Source organism: Prinia subflava, chromosome 2, assembly GCF_021018805.1.
Source record: "Prinia subflava isolate CZ2003 ecotype Zambia chromosome 2, Cam_Psub_1.2, whole genome shotgun sequence".
In the NCBI taxonomy this organism is placed as follows: domain Eukaryota; kingdom Metazoa; phylum Chordata; class Aves; order Passeriformes; family Cisticolidae; genus Prinia; species Prinia subflava.
Genome location: NC_086248.1, coordinates 35,254,038 through 35,278,556, shown reverse-complemented (window position 1 = coordinate 35,278,556; position 24,519 = coordinate 35,254,038). Strand labels below are relative to the sequence as shown.

At 41.6% G+C, this 24,519-nt stretch overlaps 1 protein-coding gene across 5 annotated transcripts in view; it reads left to right on the top strand.

Annotated features, from left to right (window-relative positions):
* Positions 1-6,776: 6,776 nt before the first annotated feature.
* Positions 6,777-24,519, top strand: part of SYNCRIP (synaptotagmin binding cytoplasmic RNA interacting protein) — a 26,423-nt gene continuing 8,680 nt past the window's right edge. For 4 of the 5 annotated variants that reach the window (XM_063389597.1, XM_063389596.1, XM_063389595.1 and 1 more), the window contains exons 1-10: positions 6,879-7,012; positions 8,307-8,466; positions 9,340-9,458; positions 9,638-9,745; positions 11,473-11,586; positions 11,672-11,848; positions 16,778-16,913; positions 17,652-17,857; positions 22,790-22,939; positions 24,281-24,402. In XM_063389597.1, the coding sequence (XP_063245667.1) occupies positions 8,319-8,466; positions 9,340-9,458; positions 9,638-9,745; positions 11,473-11,586; positions 11,672-11,848; positions 16,778-16,913; positions 17,652-17,857; positions 22,790-22,939; positions 24,281-24,402 (1,280 nt within the window). In that variant the 5' untranslated portion in view covers positions 6,879-7,012; positions 8,307-8,318. Of the gene's footprint in view, positions 7,013-8,306; positions 8,467-9,339; positions 9,459-9,637; positions 9,746-11,472; positions 11,587-11,671; positions 11,849-16,777; positions 16,914-17,651; positions 17,858-22,789; positions 22,940-24,280; positions 24,403-24,519 lie in introns of all 5 variants that reach the window. The other variant, XM_063389598.1, reaches the window with a different exon arrangement.

Below are 24,519 nucleotides of genomic sequence, written 5' to 3'. Positions count from 1 at the left end.
ATGTAATTACTAGCCAACTAAAAAGGCCTAGGACATAAGCCCGATTTCTGGCAACAGATCATCCATGCTAAAAAGGGTTAATGCAGTCTGACAGCTAAAGCCTGGGCAGCAGTTTAATATTTGGGCATGGTTTAGAAGTTAAAGTGGGTGAGAGCTTAGCTGTGGGAATGCAAGCTGTGCTCTCCATATTTGCCTTACAGCTGGAAAACAGCCCGTGACCTGTCCCATCTGCTGTATGGCTGTGGCCATTGTGTCTGTGGTGTGCTGTGCTCTCCTCTCCTGGAAAAGATGCCCAGAACTGGAGAAGAATATTCTGTGACCCAGTGACTGGCTGTCTGCCTTCGGAGGTGGGTTTAATGCAGTAACTTATGTGGGGTTAAGTAGATCCCAAAGGTCTCTTTCCTTCAGCTGACTTTTACAAGGGTGCCAAGTACTGGAATCCTTATGGCTGCTAAGCAGTACAGGGATGTAAGGGCCAGGCTGGATGTGTGTCTGGGGCGAAGGAAGGGCTAAATACAGCAGTAAGTTCTCTATTGACACTTTCATTTGTGGCTGGATTCAGTGAGTTGCAGCTTCAGCACTTGGCTACCTCGCACTGCGCAAGTGGACAGGACAGCACTGCTGTCCTGAGATGACTCGGAGATGTTTTGAAGATGGATGCTGATAAGGAATGCTCTCTGCAGTTCTCTTGCATGAGTCCTTCTCAGATGGCAGAATGCACTAGAACACAGAGGAAACTTCTTTCTCCAACTTTTCCATACTAATTTGAGGAAAATTGGGCAGTATATGTGGTAACTCTCCTGTCACTTCTTTGCTGAATATCTTGTCTCTTCTTTCCATGGAGCTTTGCCAGGCACTGACCTAATGGTAGCATTCCTCTAAGAGCTTTAAAGCATCAGATGCTTAGGAAAACAGGAATGGAAAAGGCACCAGTTGTGTCCTAACTCTCACCTCTGTACACACAGCAATAGTAAAGCATTATTTTTTGTCAGATTGGGAAGCCTTTTTCCCAACCTTGTTTCCTCAGCCTTGATAAACTTGTGGGCTATTTGTATAGGAAGTTTGTGATTTATAGGTCTGTGGTGGAAAGAGGAGTATGTGATTAGAGGGAATCTGGAGGAACACTTGCATATACACTTTTCCAGGAAGTGGAAAGGATTTGGAAACAAAGAAACAGATTTGTGATTGCATGTTCTGCTTGCTGCAATGACAAGGTATTTCTGTCTGAACAATAGAGACCAATATTCAGTTTCCAGTAGCGGATATTGGCTAATGGAAGAATACAAAGATAGGGCAAGCATAGCTACGATGGTATGTTCTGGTGAGTTCCCCCAGTTTCTGCAATTCCTCCACTAATTTCTGTTGCAAAATTTAAATTGAGGTGATATCACCTTCTCTACTATTTGCAATTTTAGATGGACGTTTCTTGCATTAATTAGTTATTTGGAAGGTTTATGAAAATACCTACAGCCTCATATGCCAATGCATTCTCCAGCTTTAGCTGCATGTGTGTAAAAGTAGCAATTTTTGCTTGGCTATCTGCCTGTTTGATTTAATGTTTCCTAGTTGTTCTGCTGGAAGAATGAGTGAGCAGTTAACTGTGTAGTTTTCCCCATGCCACTTCTGATTTGTAGGCCTGCATTAGGTTTCTCATCTGCCTCGTCTGTACTGAAGGTATAGGTTCTGAGTAACTTAGCACTGCTTTTTTGCCAGTAAGCATGTGGCATTTGTAGTTCTTGGTTGCAAGGCTGGGCCTATTTTCTGAGTGACAATAGTCAGTTTGGGATGGCTTTCAGTTGGCATTTCCAAAATTCATGTGGAAGCAACTTCACTGTCTTCTGAGCATGCAAAAATAGAGTGCTCTCCTCCTCCAGTCCTCTTTTAGTACTTGCATGTTAGCCTACAGCATACTGCAAATACATTGAATTCTACAGTGATTGTTCTGAACCCTCAGCTGGTAAACAACTGTTTAAATCTCCAAATTTAAGTTAGAAAAAAACTATTAACAAAATGTGAACTAAACTACTGTCTGCTGCTTCTCTTGTGCCTCTTTCTTACAAAGTCGGCTCAGGAGGGTTTTGTTTTGGGGTGGATGTACCTGTGGGTTTGGGAATGATGTTGACTGGGAAGAGGCAAAAAACATTGATTGATCTTGGGAAAAAAAAAGACTTAAAACATAGATTCTTTACAGAAATGAGCAGTTTGATACTATTCCTTTCACTGGCAGTGTTGCTATAGCACAGACATAGAACAAAAGTGAGAGAAGAATTTAACACCTTCAGTCTATACACAGAATTCAACAGCAGAAGAATTCCTGGGAGAGCCTCATTCTTCATTGTCAGGCTTGTTCTTTGCCTGCAACTATGTGGGCAAATATTTAGCAGAATGCAGGTGAGTTCAACCTCAAAAGCCTAGAAATGCATTGTGTCAAGTCTGTAGGATCAGACTTCTCTTCCATCTTGCAGAACTAGAAGAATTAAAATTAGTCAAAATTTATTTACTTTGGGTTTTTGATTGGGGGGGGTGGAGGAGAAAGAAGCATCAGTTCGTGGACAGAACTGGATTTGTAAAGATCCAGGGTAAAGAAACGTATCATAGAATCTGTCTGTCTGCCCCAGCTGGGCCACCTGGAGCTAGGTGCTCGGGTCCGTGTCCAGACAGGTTTTGAATGTCTTGGAGGATGAAGACTCTACAACCTCACTGGGCATCTGATGCCAGTGCCTGATCACTCAGTGAAAAAGTGTTTCCTGATGTTTAGAGTGTTTCAGTTTGTGCCCATTGCCTCTGGTGCTGTGAATCATACTGGATTTGCAAATGCTTTGTTAGCTCCTTTTGTTTTCCTGACTTAGTTAGAATAAGTGGAGTGTTTGAAGAATTTGCAGGGTCAAAGTTAGAACTTTGGAAATAGTTTAAATAGAAGTAGGATAAACCTTGATTTTAAGAAGTGCTACCCTGCCTAGATTTGAAAAAGTTTGAATATGCACAAAGGATGTAAAAGGAAAGAATGGTAAAATAAAATATTATCATTAGTTATGTTAGTAAAATTTCTTTGCTGAAATGGTATGAAAATTTTAGATGGTAAGCTCCTTTTTATAGAATGGAAGGCTCTCAAATCTGCATATTAAAGACTAAGACAGTCATATATGGAAAGTATTTTTTCTGAAGAAAGTTTCATATATGTGATTCATCTCCTTTACATTAATTTCTGTCTTGCATTTTTCTCTAAATAGACAGAGGTCTTGCATTTTATAATGCAACCTATCTTTGAAGACACAGAATTTGACTGGTAGAATGAAGAAATTGCACAAACTTTTAATTAAACAGGTATTTCCCCAAATAGTTTTATTTTACCAAGGATCTTGCAGGGAAAATAGACCATTAGCCAGCTGTGCATGACACTGAATAAAATGCAGACAGGAATCCTTTCCTGAAGTTAAGTATCTTTATAAATATATAGATATATTAATAACTTGGCAGCCTTACCAACCAGGCTCAGGGAATGGCTTGAAAAGCACTCTGCTGAGAAACCCCAAGAGTGGCTCATTAATTTCAGAATTCTGCTGTGGCAGACACAGCACAAGGGGCTTGTTTCGTTATTACAAGCGATGACATTTGCTGCATGACCAGAGGGATCTTCTAGGGCTGTAGCTGGTGCTTTTCATAGCTCAGCTACAGTGAATTCTACAGACAGGCCTTAATTTCCAAAGAGTACACACTTTGGAAAGGTGAGGCATCATAGAAACTGAACTGTAAGATTCCTGTTGAGTTTCTTAGATTTTTGATTTGTTTAGGATATGATTGTTTAATGGCATGTAAGTAGCTCCAAAGCAAAAAATAGTCTCTTAGTCTATTTGTCAAATTAAATTTACTTTTTGCTGCTTTATTTGTGCTACTCTGTAGTTGGTCTTGCTGTAATCATTGGTTTTACCATGGGTGTGCTGGGAGATGCAGAAGTCCAGCTGTGGCTTCAGTGTGGTTCTACAATGGTTATAACTGGAATAGAAGCAGGCAGAGTTTTAATATACCAGGAAAATTTAGGAATCAACACAACTTTCCTTATGGTGGGAAGCTGTCAAACTTCCAGGCATGTGCAAAGAAGCTCCTCACGTAAATCTAAGTCACCAGGTAAGTACCTGCAAATATTCTTGGTATTTTTTCAATCAGTGTTTCATATTATTAAAAAGCAAAAAACCCACTGGTTTCATGGATCTTTTCACAGAATTACAGAATATTCTGAGTTGGAAAGGACCCATAACGATCATTGAGTCCAACTCTTAAGTGAATAGACCATGAAGAGATTAAGCCCATGACTTTGGTCTCATCAGCACGTTGCTCTACCCAGTTGAGCTTATCTCGGGGTTTTCCTGGGCATGCCACTTTTGGCTTTGATATTAGGGCTAATAATGGAACTATATTTGAAGGAACTGTATGTTAGTCTCTGTGCTTCCTGCTTTGTATGTAAAATTTCAAAGGATCAGATAACTGCAACTCTGATCCTGGGTCAGCTGTGATTTTAAGTAAACGTGCAAATCTGAATCCTAGTCTTTTTATTATGTTTGCTTCCATTTTATGGAGGAAGAAGTGCATAAAAAAGTTTCCCTCTAAAAATGGGCCTGCAAGCAGGAGTTACTTTCTCAAGAGTTTGCCACCTACAGTTAGTCAGATTGACTGTCTGAGGATTAAAATCAAAGACAAGAAGTTCCACATGAAGAATTTATTTACATTGAGAGTGGCAGAGCATTGGAACAGGCTGCCCAGGGAGGTTGTGGATCTCTCTCTCTGAAGAATTCCAAACCCACCAGAACATGTTCCTGTATCACTTGCTCTAGGTGACCAACTCCCGGCAGGAGAGTTGGACTGGATAATCTCCAGAGGTCCCTTCCAACCCTAATGATCCTGTGATTTTTCACTATTTTCATTAGTTCCAGACAACAGATGCATTTATGAAATTTAGGTAATATTCTGGACCACATCTGTACTATAAATAGAACACTGAAACACTTTCTGTAAACATCTGACAACATGCTTTGGTGCAAATCCTCCCAAACTGCAAAAATTGGAAATGGGGAAAAATGCTTCCCAGGCTTCTTTTTGAGAATATTACTTTCATTGCCCAGCTGACAGCTATGTTCTTGGAAGAAGTTATTAACTTTTGAATGGAAAAGAGAATATGTATTTTTATAAAGGATCTGTTTAAAAGTATCACACAGGTTTGCACTAAAAAAGTTAGGTTTTGTTTTACTGATTTCTTTTCAGGAAGTTTCATTTTTTTAAAATGTGGAGAAAGTCAGAGTAAAAATTACCTTTTATGAAATTTTTGAATTAAAAATCAGCTGGACTATATGATAGTGTACATCTGTCTTGTATTTGTTGCCATTTCAGACGAATCTGTGGAGTGGTTCAGCTTTTAATGAAGTCTTACTGCACCGACTACTCGAAGAGATTTTTTTTTCCCTTGTATCACCGAATACCAGTTGTATGTTTCACATACTTCTACGCCAGCATGTGAGCATATGTTGACACCGAGCTAACCCCTGTAATTGCCTGTGCTTGCTCCACTGCACAGGTTCAAGTGTTTTTAAAGTATTGGAGATATGCTGGAGGTATTCGGGCGGGCTCAGGGGCAGCAGGCACTGCTCAGCTTGTGGCTCAGCTGCCTCTGGGGAAGTGAGTAATACTGTATGTGCCTTCCTGCCCCCGTTTTGCTGTCTTTATCTGGGCTCACAAGTCTGGCAGAGATCAGCAGCTTGGTTTCCAAGTTTCTCGTGTGGGGTGTGCAAGCGCGACGCGCTCAGAACGGGGATTCTGAAGTGTACGCTCCAGCACGGAACCCGCCTCTGACAGCGCCGTGCGCGCAGACCCACATTCCACTGGGGCCGGCCAGCAGGAGAAAGTTAAATCACCGCCGAGGGTGCGCTCCAAGCGCGGCTGCGGGGCACAGGCCCCGTTCCTGGGGCCGTGCTGCGGAATGCCGGCGCTGGAGCTGCGCGGCGCCCCAGCCCGTGCTGCGTTCAGCGCCTTCCCACCGCCGACCCCCGCCTCGGGGCCCCGTCCGAGGCCGCCGCGCCGCGCAGCGCCCGAAGGAAACTCGCGTTCCCCTTGGCCAAACTCTGCCTCCGCCCGGCGCTTCCTGCGGGGCGGGCAGTCCGAGGGGCCGGAGCTGAGCGTGGGGCGCCCCTCTGGGCAGGGGTGAGGCGCCTCCCGTCTCCAGTGCGGGAGCGCCAAGCGCCGCCGGGCTCGCCTGGCCGGCTGCCACACAAAGCGTGGCTCTTCCCTCCCTTTGTCTGCGTGGCTTTGTCTCCTCCGTCCCCTCCCCGCCGCGGGCCGGGACTTCCCCCCCAGCCCCCCCGCCTGCGGCCGCCGCCGTTCCCCCCCGCCCTTTGTGCCACCTGCGCGCCGTGGGAACGGCCGCTCGCCCAATCCCGGTCCGGCCACGGCCGCTCCGCCGGCGCAGAGCTCGCACAGGTGCAGGCGGGCGGCGCCGGGGAGCGCGCGCCGTCCGCGCGGGGGGCTCGTCCCGCCGCCGCCTCCCCTCGGCAGCGCTTCACGCGGGAGGGAGCGGCGCGCGCCGCTCCGCATGGAAGGCGGAGAGCGCGCGCGTGGGGCGAACGGAGGGGAGGGCGGGCGCGCGCGCGGGCGGGGCTCGGCGATATAACCCTTGCGGAGCTGCCTGGGAGACCCCGGGTTTTGGGGCTGCGCCAGCGCGCGCGGCGGCGCCTCCTCCTCCTCCTCCTCTTCGCTTCCCTCTCCCCCCGCTCCGCTCCCGCCCGCCCTCCGCCCGCCCCCCCCGCGCGGAGTGGAAGGGGCCGGGGCTGGTGCCAGCAGCAGCAGCAGCAGCAGCGGCGTGAGCGCTCGAGCGGCCGCCATTTTACGCCAGCTCCAGCAGCAGCACTGCCCGGACACACCGCCGCGGGAGCGCGGAACGGGGGCAGCGCCTCAGCACGCCGAGCCACGACCCGCGCCCCGAGAGACCCTTCGCACACGGCGGTTCTCCCCCGGCAGACACACACAGGTCAGGGCGGCCGGGCGCTGGCGGGGGGAAGCGGGCCGGGTGGCAGCGCGGGCTGAGGCGGCGGAGGGCGGGAGGCGCACGCTGGGGCCCCGCAGCGCTGTGGGGCCGGGGCGCCGCGCGATGGGTGGAGGACCTGCTGGCGCTGCCTTCGTGGCCGCCGCTGTCGGGCGGGCCGGGGACGGCCGGGCCGGTGCGCGGCCCCGGCGTGGCGGCGGCGGCCGGGGCACCACCCGAGCCGGGCCGGCGCGGGGCGCGTGGCTCCCGCCTTATTGTCCCGCCGGCCTCGCCGCTCCATTCATTGCCCGTGAGGGGCAGGGGGCGAACGGCGGCCTCGGTGCCCGGCGTGTGCGCGGGGAGCGGGGCCGCCCGGGTTTGGCGTGGCCCCGGTCACGTCGGGAGGCGGTGGGCGATGAGCAGCGGTGTTTCCTGGCTGGCAAACGGGCCTTGCATTGTTCCGGACGGGAGTGTGGCCGGGAGGCAGCGGCCGGGCCGGGAGGCACCGCGAGCTCCCGGCCGGGTGGTGAAATCGGGTCTGGGGTGTTGCAACCCGCTCTCCGGGGGGAATAGGGTGAGAGGTGGGGAATGGCCGGGGCTCGGGACGGGGGGGAGCCGCTCCTCCCGCGGGAGTGTGGCGGGGAGGGGGGGAAGTCGGTCACTGGAGGAAGTTGTAGGACATCTGAACGCGCGGAGCACGTGTTTCCATCGGGCTCATGGCCGCCGCCGCCGTGGGTGGGTGCGGGCTGGGAAGAGCGCTTTGTTCCTCTCGCTTGCCCGGCCGGCACCGAAGTGGAGGCGGGAAGGGATCCCGGCCGCGCCCGGGGCCTGGAGAGGCGGCGTGCGCCGAGGGGCAGCGAGTTTGCAGCGGGCGGTGGAGGCGGCAGCGAGTGTCAGTGACGGTATCGCGGTGCATGTGGCAGGTTTGCTTGTCCTGCCACCCCCGCTGTTGCCTTTTTGCTCCATTTCTAACTTGTTCAGAGTGTCTTAGGGAGTGTGTTAGAGAGAGGGGAGGTGAGTCAATGTCTGTCTGGGTTGTGTAAAACCTGCAGTGAAAGCTACCCCACCCCCCTTTAGGCAGTGGCGTTAGGGCTTTCCTTTGTGTTAGTGCTTCTTTTGAGGAATTTCCTGCGCCTTGCAAAACTAAAAAAAAAAATTATCAGGGCGGTGATCTGGTATTTTTTATATTTTTTCCCATAACTTTAAAAGAATAGGGTAGTCTGTTGCATGTACTGTCACTTGAATTGTTCTACCTGAAGATATATTTAGCTTAATTTTGATGCTTATTGCATTTGAACAGATATCTGGAAACATGGCTACTGAACATGTTAATGGGAATGGTACGGAAGAGCCCATGGATACTTCTGCTGCAGTTACCCATTCTGAGCATTTCCAGACATTGCTTGATGCTGGTTTACCACAGAAAGTTGCTGAAAAACTAGATGAAATTTACGTTGCAGGTAAGATCTAAGACTTGCAAAACTACACATAAAATATTTTATTGGATTCTGCTGTCTTTGGGCTAAAATAGCAACTTTTTGTGGTTTCCAAAAGTATGGGAACTGCAGTCTTAACAAAATCTGATATTTTAGATTCAGCCCTTCAATTTATTTTACTATCTTTCAGAGGAAAGTCCCAGGCTACTTGGGCTGAGGGGTGGGAAGAAGTATGCAGGGGACCAGAGCAACAGCTGGAATAGGCAACAGATGATTTTTAGGAGGAGCAGGTGATGTGGTCTTTGTGCATTTTTTGTGGTAATTGTAGGTAACTGTAAGAAACTAAAGCCTTGGTATGCATCTTCTTGCGTAAACGATACTTCTGACCTGGTGTTTGGGCTCATGGATGCAGAAGTTATGGAGTTGGTTTTTTCAGATGTGGTAATAGCTAGCATTTTTTAAGCTTGATTTTTGGATCAGTGTGGTCATTTTTAGTGCTGCAGTTTATTTGTATTTATAGTCGTTAAAAGCATACTAAGGTACCATTGCTAGGCAAGCTAAGTCAGGCTTTGGTAGGTTTTGATAGACTCCTTGGAATTCAGCTTCAGGATATTGAAATTAAACTTGGCCCGTGTAACATCTGGGTTTCACAGAAGTCAAATGAACGCATAAATGTAGTAACTTTTACTCTGAATGTTATCTCTTTTTGGTTTTAATTAAAGGATTATATACCCTTAAACATTTAACTTCAAAGGAACTAAGTGTTTTTTTAGGCACAGTAGCTTACTTTCATCAGTAATTGATTTAGAGGTCACTGAAATATGTTAGGGATGCTACATTAGGTTTTGCAAAGATTACTGACCAAATATAATTAGTAATTTTTTTTCTTTTCTCTAGGGCTAGTTGCACATAGTGATCTAGATGAAAGAGCTATTGAAGCTTTAAAGGAATTCAATGAAGAAGGTGCACTGGCAGTGCTTCAACAGTTTAAAGACAGTGATCTCTCACACGTTCAGGTAACATCAAGCAATTGACAATATAATTGTTGAGGGATAAACTGTTAATTGTCTGGGAAGAGGTCTGAGTCTCTTCAGTGATCCATGTGTGATATGTGAAGAGAACACTGTATTAGTTTAAGGTAAAATGAGATTCCAGCTTGTCGTGTTTTCAGAACTGAAGATTGTATCTTTTGCAGAACAAAAGTGCCTTTTTATGTGGAGTCATGAAGACATACAGGCAGAGGGAAAAACAGGGGACCAAGGTGGCAGATTCTAGCAAAGGACCAGATGAGGCAAAAATTAAGGTATGTTGATAAAAATAAAATTTATAAGGTCTGCCTGTTGTTTGTTTTCCCAAGTTGTTGATAGTTATGTTGGTTGTTTGGGAACTCTGCTTCACTTAAAAAAAGCTTTTTACAGATTATTTGTCATATTTGTCATTGTTGAAAGCTGTCACTTGAAATTTTGTCCTGCACGTCTTCCTTTTCATGTAGAAAGTTAAGATATTAATTGCTGGAACTGAACATATAAAAGTGAAAAATACTTTACAGTTTGCTCTTTGTCTTACTGAGACAGTTCCTCTATTTCACTGTAAAAAGTTGGTGCATACTTGTCAGCATAGTTACTTGAGTTCAAAATGCATAAGTTCAGCTACTGCTGATTGGTTTTTGTGTTGTTTTTTTGTTGTTGTTTCCACTCCCCCCCCCTTAGTGCAGATTTAGAGCAATTCCACAATAGGGAGGAGATACCACGTGTCTGAAAAAACAGATTGTAATGGATTTAGGATTTAGCCCACTTCTTGTGACATAATCACTGTGCTCATAAACTGTACCCCGAACTGTCTTAATAAGGGTTAATTTTTTTTTTTGATTATGTCTGCTGCTAGCAAGAGACTCCTTTCTCAAGAGTTAGGCATATAATGATTTATTTTAAAATACTGTGATTAGCAACTCTACCAAAGCTTAAGGGAAGGAAAACCATCTAAGCATGTTTAGGTGATGTTGTAAAGAAAACCCCAGAGAATCTTTCTTCCTTGATACTTCATGTATTATATTGTATAAAATGATCATTACAAATAACCCTGTAAAATTAGAAATTCTTTTTTTCTCTTGACTTGGAGGCTGGGATGCCATTAATTACAATTTTTTAAAAAACTAGTACAGTTTTTGCCATGTAAAACACCAGTATTATGAAGAATTGGTAATAATTTCAAGTAGCAGAGCTTTTATTGCTGATGGCTACAGCATTTAAAATAAATGCAATTTTGTAGTTGTAAAATTGCTAACTCTTGACTATTATTTGGCTTGTTTGTTTAATATGCAGTTTCTTTATATGGGGAGTTGATTTGGCTTTGTACAAAATTATTAAGAAAGAGTTTCAGAGGAGTTTCTCCTGTGTTTGCATACTGAATGTCAGCTGACAAAGTTGGTAGTATGTCTGTAACTATTCCTGTAAGTGCATGCAGTGGTTCTGGTGAGGGTTAGTTGTCCTGGGATCCTGTATAAGCCCACAAGGAATTTGAAGGAGGGTTGATAAGAGAAAGGAAGCAGTACTGCCCCTTCGGTAGTTGGGTACCTGAAGTAGTCTGTACAGTGTTCCAGGGGTGTAAGCACTTAAACATGTGTTCTTTAACTTCACACTCATGAGTAATCTCATTAAGTGCAGGGAACTCTTGTGCATAAACGTCTGCAGGATGGGACATGCCAAAACAAGAAATGGCTCAGACTAAGATCTTCCTAATTAAAGGGAAGCTCACTACTATATTACTTGTCTTTTTTTTTTTTTTTATGAAAATAAAGGAATTGGGAAAACTGGATGTGAATCTCTAATCTTCTACCAGTGTTTCTTTGCCTAATAGTTCTGTTAATTGTTTTGCAAGTTTCTTGTTGAAGTACTAGAAGTAGATTTGTTTGTGGGAGCTTCAAAGCAGTACAGTTTAAAAGGAATTAGAAAATGTCTGTCTGTGAATGAAGTGCAGCTAAACTTGCTGAGTTTGTATGTGATTTTAAAGTTTTAAGTTTCTTACTTGAAGGCACTGTTGGAGAGAACTGGCTACACTCTTGATGTGACTACTGGACAGAGGAAGTATGGTGGACCTCCTCCAGAGTCTGTATATTCAGGACAACAACCTTCTGTTGGTACAGAGGTAAGAAGGAGAAAAAGTTTATGCAGATGTAGATCTACTCATTGGAAATACTCTTTATAAACGCTGCTTTGTATGTCTGTTGTAGATATTTGTGGGCAAGATTCCGAGAGACTTGTTTGAAGATGAACTTGTTCCATTATTTGAGAAAGCTGGACCTATATGGGATCTCCGCTTAATGATGGATCCGCTAACTGGTCTAAACAGAGGATATGCTTTTGTCACTTTTTGTACTAAAGAGGCAGCACAGGAAGCTGTTAAACTGGTAAGTTTTCTTGACTTTTTTTTTCTTTTTTGATGAAGTACACTCTGGCTTAGAATCAGTTGTCCTCCTGGTCCTAGTGCCTAAATGCTTAAGGTGAACCTGTCATTGTTAGATTACTTCATAAATATCCACTTGGTGTTAAATTTATTTCCTTATTGCATATAAATATTTGCTGACTGCATTAGGGACAGGGGAGAAAACAAGCTGATGGATTGCTGTTTGGTTCAGTTAGATGAGCCTTTATTATTAAGCAAAGCTGCATTAGTAGTAGTGACTTCTGAGGTGTCTGCGTCTGTGTGAGTTGTGGAGAGCAGTGGTGTTGGAGTTGCTGTGGTGCAAGGGCAGTGCTGGTCAGGGTGTCTGTGACTCCTGATGTGTTTCTGCACCAGCAGGGGGCCGTGCTGGAAAAGAGCTTCAAAGTCACACACTTTTATAAGATACTTCAGATGGGGAAAAATGTCTCTTGAGCATTGAAGGTCTGTTCTGTTTGCTGCAGCTGACAGGAAAACATCATAAATCCTGCTGGTCTAAGGAGCATTCCCTCTGTTTTACACAGAGGTATGAAATGGTTTGATGTGGTATACTCCTGATAACCTTTTCAGGTTTTATGCATGAAGTACACATCACTAAAAAAGAGGATGGGGAGAAACGCTACCCTGATCCTTGCACAGTGTCCTTATTTTCCTGGCTAGGTTAAATTTGAATTTTTTGAGCTGGTTTCTGCTACACTGATATGGCCAGGATTAGTGTGCGGCATGGCTCGTGAGTGCGAACCGTTGGCATTCTGAAGTGTACTGATACTGTATTGCTATAGTAGGGTTAACATACCTTGTTTTGTAATGAACTGTAGCTTAAACTAAGGTATCCCATTAACAAATTAGTCAATCAAGCTGAAAATGGGAATTTGTTTTGAGAAAGTACACAAATGTCTGCAAAAGGGGAAGTACAAAACCAATCTGGTATATGCTGATTACCTTTTTAAATAAAATGGTTGTTCCAGTGTGCAGTCAGATATACCGGGGATAACTGTGTGTTCTCTTTGTGCTGTCACTGTCAATCTAGCTGTTCAGAGTGTGTGTGAACTCTTTAAGAGCTAACTCTTACAACTTAGCAAAACAGTGAATCAAATCGCACAAGGTCTCAGAGGCACCTAGTAAATGAAAAAACCCCAGATTTCTTCATTTGGCTGGATTTTGCTTAAAGGCAGCATGCTCTGGAAAGTCATTCAAGTCATATTTCCAGAAAAGTAACATCAGATCCTAGCGTCAGTCTTCCACTAAGCAATACAAGGGAAGGAGCTACTTGGAGTCCCTTTATGTCTGATCTTTGATTTGCAGGAAAAAAGCACACTGTGTTCTGCTTGTCAGTTAAATAGCTGCTGAGGGTAATAGCTCAGAAGTGTTGCAGTTGATGGAGCAGTCTTTACGCCTTTATGCTAAACTCTTAGAAAGTAGAGTTAGTCTTAAATTGGATTCTGTGATATGTGTCAGGATATTTCTGGAGTGATTCCAACCATGGTTGACTGACTGGTTTGGTATATATTTCCCAAGTTATCTAGAAGTGGTGTGCAGGAGTTAGCAAATTGTGGCTGTTGAGCTCAGTTGAAAATTGTAGGTCTGTAACTTGTGTTAGTTACACATGCATGGGAGAAACTGCTGAAAGACGTCTTCAAAACACCGAACACTTGGTTGTAGCCATTTTCATAATGGCTACACCTATCATTTTAACAGGTGGTGTCCTTTTTGATACTGCCTGTAATCATCTAGTGTGTATACAACTTACTTTGCAGCTTTCTGGACTCTTTGGGATAATGGTGGTTCTGTTATTTCCCATCTTTTTCCAAGAGCCTCTTTTTCAGGACAATATAGAAAAATGAGATTAAAAGTCTCTGCATTGCCTGTAGGCTTTTGGGTAATAGGAGACAGCTATGTTTTTGTCAATACCCAAACTACAGTAGAGAATTAACTAACCTGTCTTCAGACTCTTGGAGTTGGTATGACATATTTTGCATAGAGTTCATGTTTGTGTGGCTGCTGTATGTATCTTCCACAATCTGTAAGTCAACTGAATGTAAAACTGAACTAAGATTTCTGGATACAGTTAATATTGACTTGCTTTAGTCGTTAACAAGAAGTCTTGCCGTTTGAAAGGTTGAAGTCTTGAATTTGTTTATGCATATGCATTTTTAAGCCACTTGTAATTAATTACTCTTCATATCTGTAATTCTTCTTAGTATCAGGCCATAGTATTCACTCTGTTTTTGTCTTAAGCACAGCCAGAACTATTTTAAACAAAATTTAGGGAATTCACTCCTTTTTTATGACTAGTATTTAATTCAGTGTGGTTAACCCTTTGCTAGTTAAGTAGAAATGGCAACTCAGATGTTCACAGAAGCATTCACTATCAAAGGATGATTTCTTTTTTAACCTCAGGAATTTTTTCCTCTGTTAACATGTTTACTTTTGCTGTTTAGGAATTACAAGTCCAGTTGTGTTCTTTTGCACACATGTTCAGTTCTCCTTCCCATTTCATAAGAAGTTGCTAGAGTTAAGTTTTTCAAAAGATTTCTGTGTGAATAAGGTCACTCTGGATATGTACAGAATGAACAGTTTTGAGGTGAGGCTTGTAGGAAAACATACTGAAAAGTATTGAAGCATTCAGTATATTTTTGACTAGAACAGGTGTGAGCTTGATCAGAGTGAAGGTGTACAGGTGAGTTAAGCAGTTTGCCAACTATGCATAGAGGTACAACTTGACATTTACTCCTAATAAACTAAAATTGGTAGTGAATATTAAAGTCAGTACAGTGACAAGACAGACCTTCTGCATATTTTGACTTGTTAGTAAGTTCTTTCATAAGTCAGTGAGAGAAAAAAACTATTACATTGTCTAGAGCGTGGCAATCTCTGCTACTGACTTCAGACACAGATTCCATGGTGACAGGAGGGGGAAGCAGTATGCTGACATAGCTACTTTGATAGTCTAACTGCTTTGGCACTTTACCCAGATCATGATCTGAGCCTTTTTATGTCTAATCTGAGTTTGCAGACGGTATGCAAACTATTTACCTAAAAATCACCAGCCTGATGGTCAAGAACACCTAACTGAGGACTGTTTTCTCTGTGTGAAGAGAAACACAAAGTGAAAATTAGGAGCTAATACATTGCAGGATGAAAAAAACTACTAGAAACTATCAGTGGAACTGCAATAGGGTGGAAAATATTATTTTTACTTTGTTAATTTTACTCTCATAGAACATACTGAGTTGTATGAGAGGCTCTTTTAGGATTAAATGTATAGTCAAACTTCAGTGTTAGACTTTAACAGTTGGATAATACTTCCTATTATCCTTAGAATAGAGTATTTCATTTGGAAGGGACCTGCAATGATCATCTGGTCCATCTGCCTGACCATTTCATGGCTGACCAAAATTGTTGCTGTCATCTTGATCATAAAGGGCATTGTCCCGATGCCTCTCTTAGATGGTGCTGTTCCAGTCTTTAAGCACCTTCTCAGTAAAAAGTTTCCTAATGCAAGGAAATGTTTCCTAGTGTACAGTTCAGTTAGTAAAGAATTGCTTTCACAGACTAATAAACTGTCAGCTTCTTTAAAGACGTTTCTTCAGAAGATTTCTTTTTTTAGCTACTATAATCTGTCTCTTCATTAATGTGTATGTTTATTACTGATGATAATATATATATATAGTCTTCCTATGCAGCTAGTGCAGCTCCTACTGCAGTTTCCTACTTTAGGATCACCTATTCCTCTGCCACATGGGCAACAGATAGGGAGATAGAAGTCCTTCGTTGTCTCCTGCTGTGTTTTGAGACATAATTCGTTGTGAAGGTGTCACTCCAGGTCCTTTCCACAGGTACAGTTCTCCATTTTGCTCACTTTTGGTGCAGTTACCTAGCTTAGAAAATTTTCAGTGGTGGAGTTTTTGTTTGCCCAAGATGAATATAAATAAACGTCTTCCCCCAGATTTTACTGTACAAAAAGCATAATCAGGTGCAGGATAACTAGCTTATGTAGTAAGATTTACCATCAAGCACAAAATAAATCATAGAATAAATAGCTAGATGAAATTTTAAAAATCTGTCCTGCTCCTTGGCAATAAGATGTTGACCACAAAATTCATTTTCTTAGTTAAGAACTGTCTGTTGCAAGGTTTCAAGTTAGAAGTGGGTTGATGTACCAGCAGTTGTCCTCCCTGCTGCTCATTTGGATGACGCATGTCTGTGTCTGCATCTCAGTGAAAGGCATTTTTTGATGTTTTCTCAACAGATGTCTACAGTAATGCTATCTTTTTTCCCCTTTAAACTGCTGGTTTGTTCAGGGTATCTTCCAGATGCTAGGGGAGAAGCATTTTAATAGAAGTCTTAGGATTTGAAATCATTAGGAAGTTGTTCTTGCTGTTGACTGTCTTTACATGTGTAATGTTTATTTGGAAAGTATTTGCTATTCGAACATTTTGTGGAGAAGACCTGATCGTGATTCTCTTTCTTTTGTTAACTGTGGAACTTCAGAAGGGAATCTGATTTTATTCCAACTCATGTCTTGTATTACATGCAAATCAAGAATTTATGGCTACAGCCTACAGAGGAACTTGTGAAGTTGCATGGTTGTGAAGGGAGAAGCCTTGACCTTGGTGACTTGCAGGGTTCTGTATGAAAATGTCTGAAGAAAAAAATATTGAGAGACTTGAACAAGGAGGGAAGATAATTGTTGGCTGAAATTGTGGAGATACCTTAGAAATATGGATATACCTCAGAATTGTTGAATATGCATCGTAAAAATGTGTTAAGCTGCAAAAATTTAATATATTGCTCAGTTCTGGGTTTTCCAAAGTTAAATATTGGGTATGCTGCTGTTGAAGGGTAGTGAAAATTATTTATAACTGATGTTTGCCCAATAATTTTTTTCTTGCAGTACAACAACCATGAAATTCGTTCTGGAAAACACATTGGTGTATGCATCTCTGTTGCCAATAATAGGCTTTTTGTCGGCTCTATTCCTAAGAGTAAAACCAAGGAGCAAATTGTTGAAGAATTCAGCAAAGTAACAGGTGGGTCAGTAAGTAGATTTTGTAGAGCTGGAAAGTGTCAAATGTGGTCAGTGATGAGTGATCTTTTTACTTATAGTTGAATGATGATGAAACCAAACCAAGACCACTCAGCATTTATCTCAACATTATGTGTTGGGGTTTGCTTGGGTTTTTTTTTAAACTGTTGTTTTGCTGAAGGCTGAGATATTTGTAATTAGACTAGATGGATGGTTCCAAGTTCTACCTGTAGGGTAGGTGTGCAATGTTTAAAAAATCTGTTCAAAGGAATTTGAATTAAATGTTTAATAATTAATTTCAATGCTAATGGATGTTTTAAAACTTCTCGAGACAAAACTGAAGCAAGCTGAAGAATGTAACTGGTTGTCTGCTTTATAATTCTTAAATTTTAAAGATCTCTTTCTGATAACATTTTAACTTGCAAAGCTACTGTTTGATGACTTTCTCTGTTACTGAGTGATAGACTTCAGGTTCTTTGGAGCAATAAACCTTTTAGGTATTGAAGTCATGCAACTTTTATCTCTTGTTGTTTAGACATTATGGAAAAAGCACACACTGATAAGTGTTGTAACTTCAGGGTTTAAGAGGAGAATTGACAAAACAAAACTTTGGGCTGCCCGTAACTCTCCTCCACTCAGTTAGACAAAGGGTATTCTTCCGTAGCTACAAAGAAAACCTGCACTTCATAAAGCAAATCAGTGGATTGAAAGCATAACAAATAAATACTTTATTTAATTTCAGAGGGTCTTACAGATGTCATATTGTATCATCAGCCTGATGACAAGAAAAAGAACCGGGGTTTCTGCTTTCTTGAATACGAAGATCACAAAACTGCTGCTCAGGCCAGACGCAGGTTAATGAGCGGCAAAGTGAAAGTCTGGGGAAATGTTGTTACAGTGGAATGGGCTGACCCTATAGAAGACCCAGATCCTGAAGTCATGGCAAAGGTAATAAAGTTATAAGGGTGCCATAATGCATTTAAAGTGCTTTGTTCCTAACTAGGAATTTCCTGGCATTAACCTAAAATTAAATAACATCTTTTGGCCTTCTTGACAGAGGTGTTGTAGGTGTGATGATAAAAATTGAATATACCTCAGAAGTTATGTGCATTTAAAAACTCTGTATGGCCTTATATTACTTTGTGTTCCCAAGGCTCCATAGTGAATGTAATTTTTGCCAAAATGACACATAGGGTGACATAGTTAATTTTTTACCTGAAAGTGGTGGTGGTGACTCCTAGAGTTAAAATGGTTTTGTGCCCTAGTATTTGGAAGGACAGAAATAGAGATATCTCAGAAGAAGCCTTATTTATTTTTATACTTGGAACTGTATCACTTTAGTATTAGAACATGTTGGTGTCCAAATGTACACAAATGTATTTTCAAAGTTGCCATTAGCAGTTACTTCTGAGAAGTTAGGTAATTAGCTTGTATTTGGAATTTGGTAGTTATTTTTAATTGAGGGAGTTAATTCCTTTTTATACCTAGACTGGCATTATTTTGGACTTCGAATTTTGAGGTGAAGCTGAAGTCTGGAACTGTTAACATTTTGAAGTACGTTGTAGCTGTTGTTTTATGTGTGTGTGTGGTATCTTGCCAGGAACAAACTACTTGATTTTTTTTTTCCCATCAGATATTGCCTGACCCTGTCTTTTTCAGTTGTGTTGTGTAGCTGAGTTGTTTAATGGAAACTCCTAGCTAGCCCATATCCTTATCTCTTTCTCTTTGCTTGCTTTTCGTCCGTGCTTTTACTCTCATCTGAGACACGTCACTTGCTGGAGTCCTACTTTGATGGACCTAGTAAGATAGATTGGCTGGGATCTCCTCTTTGGTGAGCCATAAGGGAAAAGGGTTGGGGTGGGGGCTCATTTTAGGCAAAAAGCTGCTTTTGTAATACAGATATTACAGAAGCATTTGGACTATCTTGTCTGCAGACTTTACTTTTCTTGCCCAGCATGGTAGACTGTCAGCAGGAGGGAAAGAGTCTTGCAGGTCAAATTTGTGGAAGGTGGCACTTCCTAAATATGTCAGCCCGTATGTTTAGTTTCTTGGCTCAAAGGAGAAGAGACCTAATCCACCAAACTGTTAAAATAAATAGACAGGAATTTCTGCTGATGAAACAAAATAGATGGAAAGGAAATGATAGGGGACATAATCAAGCATCTCTCCTAAGTAAATTTACTGATTTGCAGAGTGAAAGACTAAAGAAATTAAAGCTTGGTTGTGGTTTGCCCCATTTACTGTACAGTTTTTTTGAATGTGTTAATACATTCTGTTGTTTTGTATTTGAAATGGGACATGAAAAGAGAAGAAACATGGACATGAAGGAAAGAAATGTAGAAAACATGGAGAAAATCAACTTACATACATCTAGTGCCACATGCCAAAGATAGGACACTGAGCTTGAGTTGAAGATGTATGGAAAAGTGAGGCTCTATGAATAAGAATACTGAAAAAGTAGAGAACATCTGGCTTGTGTCTGAAGACAGAAACTGAGACGATCATTGGTGTCTGACCTTCCTCACCGACTGTGTCCCTTAGTTTATTCTGCATGACAAGGAAAGTGTCTACTCCAGTCTTTCTTGGCCACCTGCTGTACCTGTGTAGAAGCTGACTGTATCTGACCCTTCTCCAAGTGTAAGATTCACTTTCTGTTCTTGCTATCTTTCTCCTGTGAGAAGGAGCAGCAGATCTGCTGCTGCAGTTCCTGAATGTGAGCTGCAGGTTGGCTGTCATTGCTTCTGACTACTGTCAGTGCAAAGCAAAGGGAAAGCTATTGACCCATGTCATTTTGGACATTGCTTTGGTAGAAGGCTCTAGAGGAAACTGCGACTAGGAGAAGTAGGTTGTTTTTATCCAAATAATCATCTGGTCACCAGTTTTCTTGTCAGGACTGCTAGAAGAGCAAGTCTGTAAGAGCAAGCTATAAGGAAGACAAATTCTTATCTGTAGCCAAGCCAGAAGGTGAACAGTGTTCTAAATCTTTCAGAAGCGACATGTCATTTCATCAATATATGGACACCTACTAATTTAAATTCCTGAAATGTCTGCTCGAGTCTTTTTTCCTTTGTCATTCTGATAAAATGTTGTGGAGAGTACTGTATGGGTAAATATATGTCATTTAAATGGACTGTTAGCTTAAATGCAAAGTAGCTTGAGCATGATGAAGGATGAAGTTAGATTCTCAAGCTAGGTGGATGTGCTCCAGGAGATAAGTGCTCGTACTAACAGATCAGAGTATAGTTGGTTAAGATACTGACTTCTGGTCCAAAGTGAACTTTTTTCCAACTTCACAAGCAGCTGTGTTGATGGTTTAATTTCTGTTAAGTGTCATTTTGTTACCTCTTACACCTGTAGTCTAGTTAAATTTATTAATGTTTTACTTGATTTCTGTAGGGTGGCTGAGGCTGCAGAGGACGTTCTGGAGTGGCAGGTTATAAAGTCTTATGCCAAATAAAGTCTTATGCTTGTGGCTGTCTGGCAGATTACAGGACAAGAGACAGGGCTAGTAACCCTTGGAGAATGTGGCCTGAAGTGTTTGTGCTGTAGGTAAGAGGAGGAAAGGGAGTAGATACCAGAAGTTTTGGGATAGTCTAATCTTAAGCAGTTTTTTAAATGTGAGTTCTGCCTTTAAAACAAAATGCTGGTGCTGGGTATATTGCTTGTTAGGAGTAGCTATGGATTCTTGGTGTAGTAATGTGTGAGCTTTAATGAAGAGGACCTTTTTTTTCCCCTTCCCTTTTTAGCTTGCTTAAGTGAAGTAAAAATGGGTTCATCTTCTCTCAACCTATGCTTTAACCTGCCTAATAGCTTTTACATCATCTTAGACTCATTCAGTTACACTTCCAATCAGTAACATGAGCAAAGGTATTAAAAAATTTCAGCTGGTAGAGATTAATGGATTTGTCTGCACTGAGAAAATTTTAATTGGTTGCTTTTTTATTTCTTAAAAAACCATTGTATTAGTGCATCTTTTAAAAAATAGTGATTATTCTGTCTAGGGTTCCTTGTGAAGTTCCAGGTTTTCATCCTTTTCTGAAGAACAAGAATATGGAACATTTGTTTAAAAGTTAGCTGTTATCAAACCCGTTGATTACATCACAAAACTTCCTATAATTTTTTTCCGTGGAATAAGGTTAAGGTAGCAGTTAAGATATTTTACTAAAAATGGTTGTTAGGTATGGGTTACGATAAATAAAGATGGCTCTTACCATCAAGACATGTAGGAGAAGCTTAATATGTAATAAGAAACAGCTTTCCTTATGAAGTTGGCTATGATTTTTATGATCTCCTGAGCAGGAGTAACTATTGCCAAAGTCTAGAGTTGATACTCTGGGTTAGATTTATGGTCTGTAGTATCCCTTCTTCCAAATTCTGCATACTATCCTAGTTCAGCTAGTGACACAGATTTATAGAAGTCTGTCCTGGTTTTTTTTGTAACTTAATTACATAGCAGTTCTTCCAAAAAGGGTGTCTGGGTTTATTGAATTCCTGTATGTGGTGGGAGTACAGCTCTGCTTCAGAAATGGAAGCATGCTTTCCTTCATTCTTTCACACCTTGTGTTATTGGTGTTGACCTTCGGGGTCAGGAGTCAGTGCTGCTATGTGCAGTGTTCACTTGATGTCATCAGCTCATTTGAAACCAGGAGGAGCAGAGGGGATGTAAGCGGTGTGAGCAGAAGTTGTCAGGTCTTGCAGCTGATTGACAACTACATTGTAGGCAGGTAAGACTGAACATTCCTTGGCAGTAGGGGGTGATTAAACTGTCAGACCATGGTGCCAGCATGTGGAAGGAACTCTGCTCAACAAGTTAAAGAGTCCTGTAAATTGCAAGAACACATGGATGACATGATGTAAACATGCTCATGTCCAGTCATTGAGTGCAGCCTTGGCATGGACACGAGGATGAATCTTTCAATACTCTCGGGTCATTAATAGGTGATTCCTGGTTTCCAGCATATGTTGTCTCCTATGTTAAGTAAAGGTTTAGTTTAAGCCTTTGTCAGACTGCTCTAGATTTTCCTTTATCCTATGCAGTTGGTGATTGATGAAACTTTATATTGATGATTTAGTCCATGTCAGGCAGTCAGCAGTTGGATGATTGCTTGCCTTTCTGATTTTAGACGCTACAGAGCAGTCTTTGTGTAGCTTAAGAGTTGCGTGCTTTAGCGAGCCAGGGGAGGGAGTAAACTTCCAGAGTTATTTGGGGGTGACTCTTCCTCAAGGGAACAGCACAGTTTGACTTTTGAGAAAGTTAAAGGGTGACTGGCCCATGTCAGCCTTAGTTATCCCCCTCTGTAGTTCTGTCTTTTAGCAGCAGCTTCAGGTCCCTGAGTGCCCCTCAGGCAAGCACAGTCCTGATGTTAGGTGTTTGGTGGAGCTATAGCATGGGAACCACAAGTTAAGCAGCTTGAAAGCTGTGGACCTGTCACCTCTGACCTACATATTACAGTGATGACTGTTCCGCAAATAACTGAGCAAAAGCCTGTCTAAATAACTAAATGTTTTGATAAGTTAATTGTTTTGTGTGTAACCAATTCTGGTTGCCTTCTCCCAAGTTAATTAGTGTTCTAGGTTGAAGATAACTGCTGCTAGGATCACACTAACACAAATTGGATTGACTTTCAGGATACTAATACTTACATAATCATGTTTGATAACAGATTGAATATTTCTGTCAGGGAATTTTGGAGCTAACTCTTGCTGTGTGACTATTTAAATGTACATATTCATATATATGTATATAAAATGCTGTACAGAAAATGTAATGATGTTTTTTCAGTACTGTAAATAGCAGTAACTTGCAAAGCTTCATTTTGTGTTTTGAAATTAGATCATACTCCTAAGTCCCTTTTTCCTTTTTTTTTTTATGCCCCTTAGGTAAAAGTTTTGTTTGTACGCAATCTTGCCAACACCGTAACAGAGGAGATTCTAGAAAAGGCCTTCAGTCAATTTGGAAAGCTAGAACGAGTGAAGAAGCTAAAAGACTATGCTTTCATTCATTTTGATGAACGGGATGGTGCTGTAAAGGTAAGTGGAGAGGACTGTAACTGTGTATGTGTTGTAAGCAATGTTGTTAGAAGCTGTATGCTGCTTCTAACTGGAGAAAAAGCTTTGTCTGGAGAAATGATAACACATTGTTACTAATGACTCCATCCTCTGTGCGTGTCTCCTAGGATGATGCAATTCTAGCTTGAAAAGTGGATCTTAAATGCACCTATCCTAAGTAATTCTGCAGATGAACTTTTGAGATAATGATGTTGTTACCATTTGAAACTTAAGTGACAGAAGTTGAATGACTCTCACCAAATTATTGGTAGAAATCTAATGCAGTTTTTCTAGAATAGGTGGTAAAAACTTAGGTAATGTTTTTATTTATTTTTCCAGGAATAAACACTTTTTTTTTCTTCTTGATTTTTTTTTTCATATTAATGAAAGGTGCTGGACAATTTAGTAATTGTCATTCCTGGAATTTGCTAGTCCGGTCTTGAATGCCATGTGTTGTTAAGGAAGGAATACTGTAATTCCCCTACTGCCTATAGTGTATCCATTTTTTTTAATCTTGTGTGGGTGGATACAGGATATAGGGGGTTTCAGTTTTTCTTATATATCCATATGTCTTAAAGCAGATGTTTAGGAAGATGATGGGAAGAGTCTTAGTAAGATGTATGTTCTGTCAGGGCTTAGCTATGTAGAGTCTTTAAAAGTGGTAGAATCTTTAGGATCCCTCTGCTCAAAATTAACTTGTAGTAATAAGTGTGGCCCATGGGAATTGTATGTGGCAGGGAGGATGGGGAACGAGTTGATGGTTTGCTGTTTGTTTTGCATTTTTTTGAGGAGAGGGTTGTGGGGAGGTAGTGGTGAGGCATTGGGGCTTTTTGTGGTTGGTTTGCTTGTTTTTTCCTTGTGATCAGAATGACTAATTTTTGGCATCTGGTTGAAAAAGAAAGTGATATTTGTTATAAGTAAAATAAAGGAATAGCAGAATATACTGAGCTTTAGCTTTAGTACTGTTTGCATGTGTGCTGACATTAGGAATTTATTCATGGCTTACAAAATGTGCACTTTCAGAGGACATTTCTGTTACTTCATTAATTGTAACAGCTTGCAAAGGTTGAAGCCTGTTTTCAGTTTTGAGGGGAAGATTTCTAAACTGATACATGAAGTCCTGCGTTTGAGAGCCAAGTTCAGAAGAAATGCATAACTGAATCCATAATACTATGATATCTGATTATTTAAAATTTTCTAGCTTTATATTGTTATTTTAGCTCTGGATAACAAATTTAAAAATGCATACTCTAAAAGATAGAACAAAATTAATAACTTCACATATGCATGAAAGTATATTTAAAGTCTGGTTAATTCCTTCAGGCAATGGAAGAAATGAATGGCAAAGATTTAGAGGGAGAAAACATTGAAATTGTTTTTGCTAAGCCACCAGATCAAAAAAGGAAAGAACGGAAAGCTCAGAGACAAGCGGCTAAAAATCAGATGTAAGTGTAAATGCATGTAGTTCTGTTTTATTACTTCTGAAAGATGTGTGCAATCCTGTCAAATTAGAACATCTGGGTATTTTAGTAGATTTACTGTAGTGTATACAGCTTTTCTGG